Source organism: Carcharodon carcharias, chromosome 17 (genome assembly GCF_017639515.1).
Source record: "Carcharodon carcharias isolate sCarCar2 chromosome 17, sCarCar2.pri, whole genome shotgun sequence".
Lineage (NCBI taxonomy): Eukaryota > Metazoa > Chordata > Chondrichthyes > Lamniformes > Lamnidae > Carcharodon > Carcharodon carcharias.
The window spans coordinates 31424437-31438526 of record NC_054483.1 but is presented as its reverse complement, the minus strand read 5'-3'; the positions used below and the strand labels follow the sequence as shown (position 1 = coordinate 31438526).

The 14090-nt window shown below is 46.3% G+C and overlaps 1 protein-coding gene across 3 annotated transcripts in view; it reads right to left on the bottom strand.

Annotated features, from left to right (window-relative positions):
• LOC121289590 (transcription factor 7-like 2) overlaps window positions 1–14090 on the bottom strand; it is a 123755-nt gene that overhangs the window by 38062 nt on the left and 71603 nt on the right. For 2 of the 3 annotated variants that reach the window (XM_041209168.1, XM_041209169.1), the window contains exons 1-3: window positions 12281–12706; window positions 12086–12155; window positions 11786–11898 (exon numbers count right to left, since the gene is read on the bottom strand). The exons of the other annotated variant lie outside the window; for it this stretch is intronic. In XM_041209168.1, the coding sequence (XP_041065102.1) occupies window positions 11786–11898; window positions 12086–12155; window positions 12281–12610 (513 nt within the window). In that variant the 5' untranslated portion in view covers window positions 12611–12706. Of the gene's footprint in view, window positions 1–11785; window positions 11899–12085; window positions 12156–12280; window positions 12707–14090 lie in introns of those variants that run through there. 3 annotated transcript variants of the gene reach the window in all.

Here is a 14090-nt window from a genome sequence, read left to right as displayed (position 1 = left end):
CCTGCCATCCCAGGAATCAGTCGGGTAAACCATCGCTGCACTCCTTCTATAGCAAGTACATCCTCCCTCAGATCAGGAGACCAAAACTACACACAATATTCCAGGTGTGGTCTCACCAAGGCCCTGTACAATTGCAGCAAGACATCCCTGTTCCTGTACTCGAATCCTCTCGCTATGAAGGCCAACATACCATTTGCCTTCTTTACCGCCTGCTGAACCTGCATGTTTACCTTCAGTGACTGGTGTACAAGGACACCCAGGTCTTGTTGCACATTTCCCTCTCTCAATTTATAGCCATTCAGATAATAATCTGCCTTCCTGTTTTTGCTACCAAAATGGATAATCTCACATTTATCCACATTATACTGCATCTGACATGCATTTGCCCACTCACACAGCTTGTCCAAATCACACTGCAGCATCTCTGCATCCTCCTCACAGCTCACCCTCCCACCCAGCTTTATGTCATCTGCAAATTTGGAGATATTACATTTAATTCCCTCATCTAAACCATTAATATATGAATTAATGTGTGAATAACTGGGGTCCCAGCACCGATCCCTGCGGTACCCCACTAGACACTGCCTGCCATTCGGAAAAAGACCCGTTTATTCCTACTCTTTGTTTCCTGTCTGTCAACCTGTTTTCTATCCATCTCAATACACTACCCCCGAACCCATGCGCTTTAATTTTACACGCTAATCTCTTATGTGGGCCTTTGTCGAAAGCCTTCTGAAAGTCCAAATAAACCACATCCACTGGCTCCCCCTCATCAACTCTACTAGTTACATCCTCAAAAAATTCCAGTAGATCTGTCAAGCATGATTTCCATAGAAACATGGAAATGCGTTGGAAACAATTCAGAGAAGGTTTACCAGACTAGTACCTGGAATGGGCAGGTGTCTTATGAGAAAAGGCTGGTCTTGTTTCCGCTGGAGTTTAGAAAGTAAGAGGCAACTTGATTGAAACATATAAGATCCTGAGGGGATTGACAGGGTGGATGTAGAAAGAATGTTTTCTCTTGTGAGAGAATCTAGAACTAGGATTCACTCTTTAAAAATAAGGGGTTGCCCATTTAAAATGGAGATGAGGTGGAATTTTTTTCTCTCAGAGGGTCGTTGAGTCTTGTAAGCTCTTCCTGAAAAGGCAGTGGAAGCAGAGTCTTTGAATATTTTTAAGGCAGAGATGGACAGATTCTCGGTAGATAAGGGGGTGATAGGTTATTGGGGGTAGGCAGGATGCAGATTTGAGGTTACTATCAGGTCAGCAATAATCTTATTAAATGGCAGAGCAGGCTCAAGGGACCGAAAGGCATACTCCTGCTCCTTGTTCGTATGTTGTATTATCTCAAGAGCACTGACAAGAAAGAACTCACATTTATACAGCGCCTTTCATAACCTCACAATGTATCAGAGCACTTCACCGTCAACCCAGTACTTTGGAAATGCCGTCACTGTTGGAAAGCAGGAATGGTGGCCCAGCATATTCCCACAAATAGCAACGTGATCATGCTGGATGAAGGATAAATATTGACCAGGACATGGGAGAGAGATCCGTTGTGCTTCTTCAAACAGTGTTGGGGCATTTTTTTAAAAATATAGATAGGGCAGATAGGGAAAATGTGTCCTGGAGTTCATCTGTCATCTGAAGATGACATCTTCAACCGTGCAGCTTTACCCACCCAACCAACAATGCAGCACTCCCACAGTCCTGCCCCACCTAAAGTACGGTGCTCCCTCAGGGCACCCAGCCAGGGCAGCAGGGCTTCTGCAGGCCGCCTCCATTCAGACTAATGTGGCGTTCCCTCCCCTCCAACCCTCAGTGCTGTCCCTCCAACAATGTTGAACTCACTCAATGCTGTACCTATGGCAACACCGAGCTTCCTTGACCATGTCCCTGCGACAATGCAGAGCGCCCTCAATAATGGTCCTCCAACAATGTAGCACTCCCTCAGTACTGATCCTTCAACAATGAGGCAATCCTTTTGCACTGCCTCTCCGACAAGCCAGCATTTGCTCAATTCCTACCTCTTCAATAATGCAGCTCTCCCATGGCACTGACTCTTCAACATTACAGTGCATGGTCAATACTGACCCTTTGACAGTGCGGAGCTCCTTCAGTATTGATTCTCCAACAGTGCAGCGTCTCTTCAGCACCTACCACACTGGAATGTCAGCCTTAACCATTTGCCCAGAACTCCAGCTGTCTTTGCCATTTCCCTTAATTCCCTTAGCCCACCAGACAAATGTCTCTTAAGGTTTTCCCCAAAGTAGCCTCAACTCTCATGCGGTATGGTATTATTGTCTCTCTGTTACTGGACTGGTAATCACAAAGGCCTGGACTAAGAATGTGGGAACACAAGTTGAAATCTCACCATGTCATTTGGGGAATTTAAATTCAGCGAATTAAATGTGGAACAAAAATGTCGAATTAGACAAGGTTACCATGAATCTAACAGTTTGTCATGAGGACCCATATGGTTGACTCATGTGCTTGATAGAATGAAATCTGCCATTCTTACCAGTTGAGCCTGGATGTGACAACAAAGTCTCAGCAACCTGATTGACTATAACTATCCTCTGAAATGGCCTAGCATGCCACTCAGCTGTACTACACCTTGACAAAAAAGAACCTATATTAAGAATAAAACGGGGTGACCAGCCAGAATCCACTTAGGCACCAAAAAACAACAAAGGCAATCCTGCCAAGTCAACCCTGTGAAGACAGAATCACAGAGAAGAGGCCCTTTGGCCCATCGAGTCTGCACTGACACATGAGAAACACCCGACCTACCTACCTAATCCCATTTACCAGCACTTGGCCCATAACATTGAATGTTATGATGTGCCAAGTGCTCATCCAGGTACTTTTTAAAAGATGTGACGCAACCCGCCTCCACCATCCTCCCAGGCAGCGCATTCCAGAACGTCACCACCTTCTGGGTATAAAAATCTTTTCTCACAGCCCCCCTTAATCTCCTGCCCTTCACCTTCAATTTATGCCCCCTTGTGACTGACCCTTCAACTAAGAGGAACGGTTGCTCCCTATCCACCCTGTCCATGCCCCTCATAATCTTGTACACCTCGATCAGGTCACCCCTCAGTCTTCTCTGCTCCAACGAAAACAACACAAGTCTATCCAACCTCTCTTCATAACTTAAATGTTTCATCCCAGGCAACATCCTGGTGAATCTCCTCTGCACCCCCCTCCAGTGCAATCACATCCTTCCTATAATGTGGTGACCAGAACTGCACACGGTACTCACCAAAGTTCCATATAACTCCAGCATGACTTCCCTATTTTTGTAATCTATGCCTCGATTGATAAAGGCAAGTGTCCCATATGCCTTTTTCACTACCCCACTAACAAGACCCATCTGCCTTCAGAGATCTATGGACACACACGCCAAGGTCCCTTTGTTCCTCAGAACTTCCTAGTGCCATGCCGTTCATTGAATACTTCCTTGTCAAATTATTCCTTCCAAAATGTATCACCTCACACTTTTCAGGGTTAAATTCCATCTGCCACTTATCTGCCCATTTGACCATCCCGTCTATATCTTCCTGTAGCCCAAGACACTCAACCTCACTGTTACCTACCCGGCCAATCTTTGTGTCATCCGTAAACTTACTAATCCTACCCCCCACATCGTCATCTAAGTCGTTTCTATAAATGACAAATAATGGGGGACCCAGAACAGGTCCCTCTGCTATGCCACTGGACACTGGCTTCCAGTCACTCAAGCATCCTTCTGTCATCATCCTCTGCCTCCTACAACTAAGCCAATTTTGAATCCACCTTATCAAATTACCCTGTATCCCATGTGCATTTGCCTTCTTTATAAGTCTCCCATGTGGGGCCTTGTCAAAGGCTTTGCTGAAATCAATGTAAACTACATCAACTGCACTACCCTCATCACACACCTGGTCACCTCCTCAAAAAATTCAATCAAATTTGTTAGGCATGACCTCCCTCTGACAAAGCCATGCTGACTACCCCTGATCAAACCTTGCCTCTCCAAGTGGAGATAGATACTCTCCTTCAGAAATTTCTCCAATAGTTTCCTTACCACTGACATGAGACTCATTGGCCTGTAGTTCCCTGGCTTATCTTTACAATCCTTCTTAAATAGCGGAACCACATTAGCTGTTCTCCAGTCCTCTGGCACTTCCCCCATGGTCAGAGAGGAATTAAAAATTTTGGTCAGAGACCCTGCGATCTCCTTCCTTGCCTCCCTCAGCAGTCTGGGACACAAATCATCCAGACCTGGAGATTTGTCCACTTTTAAGCCTGCTAACACCTCCAATACCTTGTCACTCCCTATATCAATTTGCTCAAGAACCTCACAGTCTCTCTCCCCGAGTTCGATACCTTCATCCTCATTCTCTTGGGTGAAGACGGTTCTGAAGTATTCATTCAACACTCTAGCGATGTCCTCTGGCTCCACCCATAGATTGTCTCCTTGGTCCCTTATGGGCCCTACTCTTTCCCTGGTTATCCTCTTCCCATTGATATACTTATAGAATATCTTGGGATTTTCCCTACTTTTACCAGCCAGAGCTTTCTCATATCCCCTCTTTGCTCTAATTGCTTTCTTAAGCTCCACCCTGCACTGTCTGTACTCCACTAATGCCTCTGCTGATTTGCTTGCCTTGTACCTGCTAAAAGCCTCTCTTTTCCTTTTCATCATAATCTGAAGATCCCTGGTCATCCATGGTTCTCTGGCTTGTTACACCTTCCTATCACCCTAGAGGGAACATGTTGAGCCTGTACCCTCCCCATTTCCTTTTTGAACATCCCCCACTGTTACCCTGTAGATTTCCCCACAAATAGCTGTTCCCAGTCTACCTTGGCCAGAACCTGCCCAATTTTACTAAAATCCACTCTCACTCAATCCAAAACATTTTTTTGCAACTTGACGATTTCTTTGTCCATAACAAGCTTAAATTGTACCATGTTGTGGTCGCTATCGCTAAAATGCTCACCCACCACCACCTCAGCCACCTGTCCGGCTTCATTCCTCAGAATTAGGTCCAGCAGTGCACCGTCCTTTACTAAGGGGGACTGCTGAGGGCTGTGCTATGGACTAGACAAGCCTGATGTAGGGATACTCATGGAATCAAACCTTTCAGCCCATGTCCCAGGCCCCTCCATTACCATGAATAGCAAAAGAAGCACAAATTGTGGAAGCACTTAGGAAATCAGGCACTATCTGTTCAGATAGAAAGTGAGTTGATCCATCAGTTCTGATGAAAAGTAATTGATGAAATGTTAAATGTTTCTCTCTCCATTAGTAATGCCACATCTGCTGAGTATTTCCAACATTTTCTCTTTTTATTACCCCATATTGCCATACCTTGAAATGTCATATCCCAACTGATGGCTCACAGTTATGACCGATGCAGTTGGTAAAGTGGAGTTATTTAAAAATCCCAGAGGGAAACTTTAAACAACTGTCATAACCTATAACTTTAAGTGTTATGTTTGAGATGCAACTCTAAATTCAGGAATCAGACCAACAGTTCTCGAGGTTTTACATTAATCTAAATGACTCATTTTATTAAGTTACACAAGTTAAATATATATACACATGGCTACGAATTAATACCATCATAACTTTTAACAAATTCCCAAACTAACCTCCATTAAGGCAACAGCAGCCCATAGACTTAACCAAACACCAGACAAAGCATTTTTACCGTGCACATTCAAAATGAGGTTCTTTTCACTTTGGTTCCTCTGGAGCCAGTTGGAGGCTTACAGCTGCCTTTTGATTTCACATTGCCTCTGCCCTACACACCCAAATGGTTGTCTTGTTATACCTACCACTGCCAGTTGAATGTTAATTCTCATTCTATCAGCAACCTCTGAACTAAGCCTCTCGAACAATAAAACCCCTTTCATAGTACCAATTTTATTAGTAACATAAACTTATTGCTTGGTAGCTGCTAGATATGTGCCCGTTTTCGCCCTTCTTCTTGAATGCGCTATTCAAAAATGCAAATGCACGCTACCTCTCTTACATTTCAAAACTAGTACACACCTAAACACCCAGACAAGCTGGCTTTAATCCAGTTAAGAAAAATATTTTCCAAAATATTATATACATTAATAGCTTCATGACACTCACCAGAGGTACTGTTGTATACATTCAGCAGAAGAGTGCTCAAAATTGTCTCTTAACCCCACAAAGTCTCAAAACATGAGCATGGAAATCTCCTGGTGATTCCCACCTACCACCCTCCCTAAGCTTATGAATCAGTACTTCAGAACAGGCAGATCCATGAACATCCCCATTCTCAATAATGGCAGAGCCCAACATATCAAGGCAAAAGGCAAGGTTGAAGTGGCGATAGTGTGGTGGTATTGTCACTGGAATAGTAGTCCAAGAGACTCAAGGGGGCACTGGGGTTCGAATACCGCCAGGGCAGATGGTGGAATTTGAGTTCAATAAAAATCTAATGATGACGATTGTTGTAAAAACTCATCTGGGAAGAAATCTGCCATCCTTGCCTGGTCTGGACCACATGTGACTCCAGACCCACAGCAATGTGGTTGACTCTTAAATGCCCTCTGTTGTATCGAACCACTACAAAGCCCCTCCAAAAAAAAGGAATGAAACCGGATGAACCACCTGGTATCGATCTAGGCACCGGAAACAACAACGGCAAACTCAACCCTGTCGACCCTGCAAAGTCATCCTTACTGACATCCGAGGACTAGTGCCAAAATTGGGACAGCTGCCTCACAGACCAGTCAAGCAATAGACTGACAGTCAGTCTCACAGAATCATACCTTTTGAGATAATGTCCCAGACTCCACCATCACTGGCTATGTCCTGTCCCACCAGCAGGACAGATCCAGCAGCCGTGGCAGCACAATGGTATACAGTCAGGACTCAACATCGACTCTGGACTGCATTAAGTCTCATGGCATCATGTTAAACATGGACAAGGAAACCTCCTGCTGATTGCCATGTACAGTCCTCCCTCAGCTGATGAATCAGCGCTCCTCCATGTTGAGCACCACTTCAAGGAAGCACTAAGGGTGCCAAGAGCACAGAATGTACTCTGGATGGGGGACTTCAATGTCCATCACCAAGAGTTTTTTAAATTCATTCACGGGATGTGGGCTTCACTAGCTGGGCCGCTGCAGTCCATGTGTAGGTACACCCACAGTGCTGTTAGGAAGGGAGTTCCAGGATTTTGATCCAGCGACAGTGAAGGAATGGCAATATAGTTCCAAGTCAGGGTGGTGAGTGACTTGAGGGGAACTTCCAGGTGGTGGTGTTCCCATCTATCTGCTGCCCTTGTCCTTCTAGATGGTAGTGCTTGTGGGCTTGGAAGGTGCAGTCAAAAGGGTCTTGGTGAACTCCTACAGTGCATCTTGTAGATGGTACACACAGCTGCTATTGTGCGTCAGTAGTGAAGGGAGTGAATGCTGGTGGATGCGGTGCCAATCAAGCGGGCTGCTTTGTCCTGGATGGTGTCGAGCTTGAGTGTTGCGGGAGCTGCACTCATCCAGCGAAGCCCATATCCCATGAATGAATGAAAAAAAAAATTAGAACCATAACATCACAGATGGAGGCTATTTGGACCTTTGAGTCAATGCCAATTCTGTGGTGAGTAATTCAGGCAGTCCCATTTCCTTGCTCTATCCCTGTAGCCCTGCAAGTTTACTTCTCTCAAGTGCCCATCCAATTTCTTTTGGAAATCATCAATCGTCTACACTTCCAACCCCCTCTAAGTTCCATGTCATTTCCAATCACTGTGAAAAAGCTTTTCCTCACATCCCCCTTTAATCTCTTGCTCTAAACCTTCAATGTGTGTCCCCCAGATTATTTACCATCAGCTCTGAGCAGCAGCTTTACTTTGTCCATCATATCTATTGAAGAGAATCATGGAATAGTTACAGCACAAAATGAGGCTCCCTGTAAAAGCAAAACAACTCATCCCATTCTCCTACCTTTTCCCCTTTTCTCTTCAGATCAACCAACTCCCTTTTGAAAGCCATGATCGATTTTGCCTCAACCACAGTCTCAGGCATTGTGTTCCTGATTGTAACTACTCACTGCGTAAAATAGTTATCATATCACCACTGCTTCTTTTGGCACTCCTCTTACATCAGTGTCATCTGGCTCGCAACTCTTCGATCAATGGCAACAGTTTTTCTCGTATCTACTCAGTCTAGTCCCCCCATGATTTTGAACACCTCTATTAAATCTTCACTCGACCTTCTCATCACCAACGAGAACAGCCCCAGCTTCACCAATCTATTCTCTGAACCAATGAAGTCTCATCTCCGGAACCATTCACAATTGTGTTAAGAATTATTTTGTGTGGCACTTGGTCAACCACTTTCCTAAAATCCATACAGACAACATCCATTGCAGTGCCTTCACCAGCCTTCTCTATTACTTCAACAAAACATTCACAGTCTATTACAAATCCATGTTGACTCTCCCAATTGACTCAAACCTCTCGAGTGCCTGTTAATGTTTCACAATTATTGTTTCTGAAGCATTACCCAACGCCAATGTTAAACTGACCGGTCTGTCGTTAATGGCAATTTCCTTACGCCATCTCTTGAATAATTTGCCAATCTCCAATCCTATGGCAAATCCCTCTAATCTCAGGAACGTTGGAAGATTATGTCAAGTCCTTTAGCTATGTCCATCTCACCTCCTTCAGCAACCAGCATCCAGACGAGGCAACTTATCCACTCTAAGCATAACCAGCCACCTTCAGCTCGAAGTGCCAACTGGGCCTCCTTCCACCATCCCAGGAGCGAGTCTTCAGCCAATACGATTCACTCCACGTAATATGAATTTCCAGCTGCGCACACTGGAAACAGCAAAGGCTCTGGGCCCTGACATCATCCCTGCTGTAGTCCTGAAAACGTTTGCTCCAGAACTAGCCACAGCCCTAGTCAAGCTGTTCCAGCGCAGCAATGACACTGACATCTGCCTGACAATGTGAAAATTGTAAATGTCAAGGGGAATCAAAGGGAAAACTCCCTCCTAACTGGAATCATGCCTAACACAAGGAAGATGGTTATGGTTGTTGGAGGCTAATCATCTCAGACCCAGGATATCGCTTTGAGTTCCTCAGTTTAGTGTCTTAGGCTCAACCATCTTAAGTTGCTTCATCAATGACCTTCTTTTGACATAAGATCAAAAATGGGAATGTTAGCTGGTGACTGCACAGTGTTCAGTACCATGTGCAACTTCTCAGATACTGAAGAAGTCCCTGTCCATTTGCAGCAACTTTCTGGCTCAAGTTGATAAGTAACATTCAGGCAACAACTATTTCTAACAAGCAAGAGTCTGACCACCTCTCTGAACATTCAATGGCACTACTATTGCTAAATCCATAAAACTATATTTCCACCAATCTATTCACCATCTAACTTCCCTTCCCAACCCCCACATGAGCTGATATTCTTCACGGTTACCTCACCTTCGGTTCTATCCCATCTCTACTTTAAATCTGCTAGCATCACCCCTCTAAAGCAACTCACCTTTCACCCCTCTGTCCTTGAAAATTACTGACCCATCTCCAACCTCCCTTTTATTTCAGATCATCCGCATCCGCAGTATTTTGCTTTTATTTATCTGAGCTGAGTATATCCAATCCATCACCAAGACTGGCCACTTCTGTAACATCGTCTAACTCAGCTCACTTGCTTTTACTAATTCACGGCATGTGTGCATCACTGACAAGGTCAGCCTTCAGTGAGGATGCCTAAATCCACCTAAAAAAGGTGGTAGTGAGCTGCCTTCTTGAATAAAACTGAGTGGCTTCTTGGAACATTTTAGAGGGCAGTCAAGAATCAATCATATTACTGTGAGGAGTCACATATAGGTCAGACAGCATAAGGACAGCAGCTTTTGCTCCCTAAAAGGCATTAATTAACCAGATGGGTATATACAAAGGTCAGGTAGTTTCATGGTCATCATTATCAATACTCACTTTTTAATTCCAGATTTTTAAATTTTTCAAATTAATTCAATTTAAATTCCGCAGCTGCTGTGCTGTCTCCAGATTATTAGTCCAGACCTCTGGATGACTCATTCAAGAAGATGAGCACAATACCACCATACCACTGTTGCTGAAACCCTTATTCACATCTTTGTTACCAAATGCTCTCCTGACCACTGCCATCACTCTGGCAAGCCAGTGCCTCTCCCCCAATCCTCATCTCTCATCTTCCACCTGACATGAAATTGACTCAATCCAACTTCTACGTCCATATCCTAACTCACAAGTGCTGTTCACCCATCACCCTCTGTGCCCACTGACCTACATTTATTCCTCATCTGGAAACATCACTATTTCAAAATTCTTATCCTTGCTTTCAGATCCCTCCATGATATATGTCATGTGCTGTCACATTTTGTGATGGACACCACTAGAGTGGCAGCAAGAAGACTGAGTGTAACCAAACACAGAAACACATCATGACATTTCCCTGTCTCAGAAACCTCCTCCAGGCCTGCAAGCCTCAGGTTTCTGCTCTCCTCCAATTCTCGCCTCTTGTCACACATTCAATTTTAATCGCTCCACCATTGGTGGCTGTGACTTCAGCTGCATGGGCCCAAGCTCTGGAATGCCCTCCCTAAACTCTCTCTCCTCCTTGAGATGCTTGCTAAAACCTTTTGGATCAAGTTTCAGTCATCCGTCCAAATATCTCCTATTATTTGGTGTCAATTTTTTCCATGCTCCTATGAGGCACCCTGGGGCATGGAAAGGGCTGCGTGGAAGCTTAACAACAAACTAACTGGACCGTTGGTTGCTCAGCGCTTCATTGACAGCCACAAGTGAATTTGCCACCCTGTCATATTGTCCAGCCTAATGTCGAGCATTCCAAATAGCAGCACATCCACACCAGCATTTTCCAGCTCAGGTCTGATCCAACATATGCCTCAGAGTTACACAGGATGAACGCATCCTGAAAATCGACAAGCCACGGTCCTGTTCACTCAGCCTAACGATCACAATAGAGGGAGCCAAAATTACAGAGTGAATGCTGTTGCTGAGCACAGATTGAGAGATGAGGAGACATTACAACCAGATCATGAGTTAACAGGGTTACAAAGATACTGGCACACAGAGACGGAGAGGGAGTGATAGACACCAGCAGAGTGGCAGAAGGAGAGAGAGAGAGAGAGGGAGCAATGAGTAGAACCAGTTAAATCCAGGGAACCCTTGAACTGGAGAGCCACTGCCATCACTCTGGCAAGCCAGTGCCTCTCCCCCAATCCTCAGTGTGGGTTTCACTCCCTGTGCCCCAGTGTTTAGTATTCAGCCCATGCTCGGTGGGGGGGGGGGAGCAGATTCTGAGGCCAACACTTTATGTAAATTACCCGCCCTGGGGCCCTTTCAAGCTGCAGAAAGTTATCCCAAACTTTACAAAATGTTCAGAGGAGAGAGCGAGTAACAGGGACAAACATACAGAGTAAGACACACACACACACACACAGATTTGTCTGCCCATCCCGGCTGAGTCTCAGGCCAGAACAAAAGGCTGAGAGGCCAGTCTTGGGGAGGGGAGGGGGTGGGGAGAGGTTGGGGGTTGGGGGGGGGGGGGAGAAGATGACGTTGGGAAAAGGAAACGGGAAAAGGAATGGGAACAGGGAAAAGGAATGGGAACAGGGAAAGCTCCTGTCTCTCCACCCCCCCCCCCCCCTCCACCCCTCCACAGGCTCCAAATCCCCACCCAGCCCCCAACAAACAAAACAAACCGACCGGAGGCAAGTTGGGAGAAAAAGTTTGCGGAGACTTACCGTTCGAGCCCCTGGAGACAGGGATCCGCTGGGGAGGTAGGGAGCCGACAGGTCCGGGATCATGATGAAGGGGTAAGCTGCTCCCTTGAACAAACCTCCATCTTGCCTTTTGACTGGGAATTTGGGAACATGGCCGAGAGAGAGAGAGAGAGAGAGAGAGAGCGAGGAGGAGGAGGAGGAGGAGGAGAGAGGAGGAAAAAAAAAAGTTGATCAAACTTTCTTAATTCCGAGGAATGTTGCAAAGATGTGAATGCAGAAAGGGGGCGTTTATATCGCAGCGAGAAAGACTCGAGCTCTCACCTTCGTGCTGATAATCCTGGGGTTTGTCCGCATAACGCTCTGTGTTCCTGGGCTGAGGACGGCGATCAGCCTGAAGGAGACAAGAGCTGTTAAAGTAGGAGGGAGGGTGTGGACAGAAAGCAGGGGGGAATGGGGGGTTAGGGGAAGTGAAGAGCAGAGGGGAACGAGAGGCTGCCCCAGTCTGAATGGCCTCACCTCGGACTCTGGCGAGCTGCTGCGAGTGTCCGTCTCCTCCGTCTCGTTGACCAGCGACGACTTGACATCGGCCAGATCCCTCTCGGCCGACACGCTGCCCGGACTCTTCTCCTCCTGTTCCCCCTCGTCCTTAAACGAGATCATCTCATCGCTCGCCCCCAGATCATCGCCTCCGTTAAGCTGTGGCATGATTGTGGGACTAGCGATCTCCCTGTCTCTCTCTCTCTCTCTCTCTCCCTCTCTCTCTCTCCCTCTCTCCCTCTGTCTCTCTCTCTCCCTCTCTCTCTCCCTCCTGGAGCTCCGCTCCTCACCGCGCTCTGATTGACACATTGATGGACACCAAACTTCCAAAGCTTTCTCCAATCAGCAGCCCCCCCGGGGGCGGGGCTATCACCCTGAAATTGACTTGATCCCAGGAATGACCCTTCCCTTTTCCCTCCTTCCCTGCACCCCCCCTCTCTCCCTCCATCCCCCCACCCCACCTTTCACCCCCAAATGCCTTTCCTCCCCTCCACCCTCTCCCAACTTGTTTCCCAACTCTTCAGCAACGCTCTCTCCCATCCCCACATCCCTGGTGCTCGGAGTTTGGCAACGCTGCAGCCCCTCGCGTTTCAAAACCCCATCCTCAAATCGGATATATGATGGGAGGAGGGAGTGGAGGAGGACGAGGAGAAGGGGGGGGGGGGTGGTGGTGGAATATGTCCTGTGGGTTCCACTCCAACTCCCGCTCGATTCTGCTCTTTAAACGAGAGCTACGTGAAAACTCAGCCAGCAAATTGTGCACTCCCAGAGAGGCTGCGGGTCTGACTCTACTGCTGACAAAAAAAAAGCAATTGGAGGCAAACACTAAGACAGATACGGGAGTGACCAAACAGCCCCATTATATACACCGCACCCCTCAGACCAGTCCCATTATATACACACACGACGAAGGACAGGAATTAACACACTGAAACAACCATACAAATACAGGACAGGCTAATATACACCAGACAGTTGGTCACAGATACACAAAAGACACAGAGGATCAGAGGGACCTTGGTATGCATGTCCATAGATCCTTGAAGGCAGCAGCAGCACAGGTAGGTAAGGTAGTTAAGCAACATGTCTTTATTAGTCGAGGCATAGAATACAAGAGCAGGGAGGTCATGATGGAACTGTATAAAGCGTTAGGTTGGCCACATCTGGAGTACTTGTTAGCTGGGCTGGAGCATTTCAGCTATGAAGAGAGACTGGATAGGCTATGGTTAAAAATATATAAAAACAAAAAACTGTGGATGCTGGAAATCCAAAACAAAAACAGAATTATCTGGAAAAACTCAGCAGGTCTGGCAGCATCGGCGGAGAAGAAAAGAGTTGACGTTTCCAGTCCTCATGACCCTTCCACAGGACTATGGTTGTTTTAATAGGATATGGTTGTTTTCCTTGGAGCAGAGAAGGCTGAGGGGGGACCTGATTGAGGTATACAAAATTATGAGGGGCATAGATAGGGTAGATAGAAAGAAACTTTTCCCTTCAATAACCAGGGGCCATAGATTTAAAAAAAGGGGGCAGGAGGTTTAGAGGGGATTTGAGGAAACATTTTTTCACCCAAATGGTGGGTGGAATCTGGAACTCACTGCCTGAGGGGATGGTAGAGGCAGGAACCCTCACAACATTTAAGAAGTATTTAGACGAGCACTTGAAATGCCACAGCATACAGGGCTACAGGCCAAGTGCTGGAAAATGGGATTAGAATAGATAGGGGGCTTGATGGCCTGCACGGACGTGATGGGCCGAAGGGCCTGTTTCTGTGATGTATTACTCTATG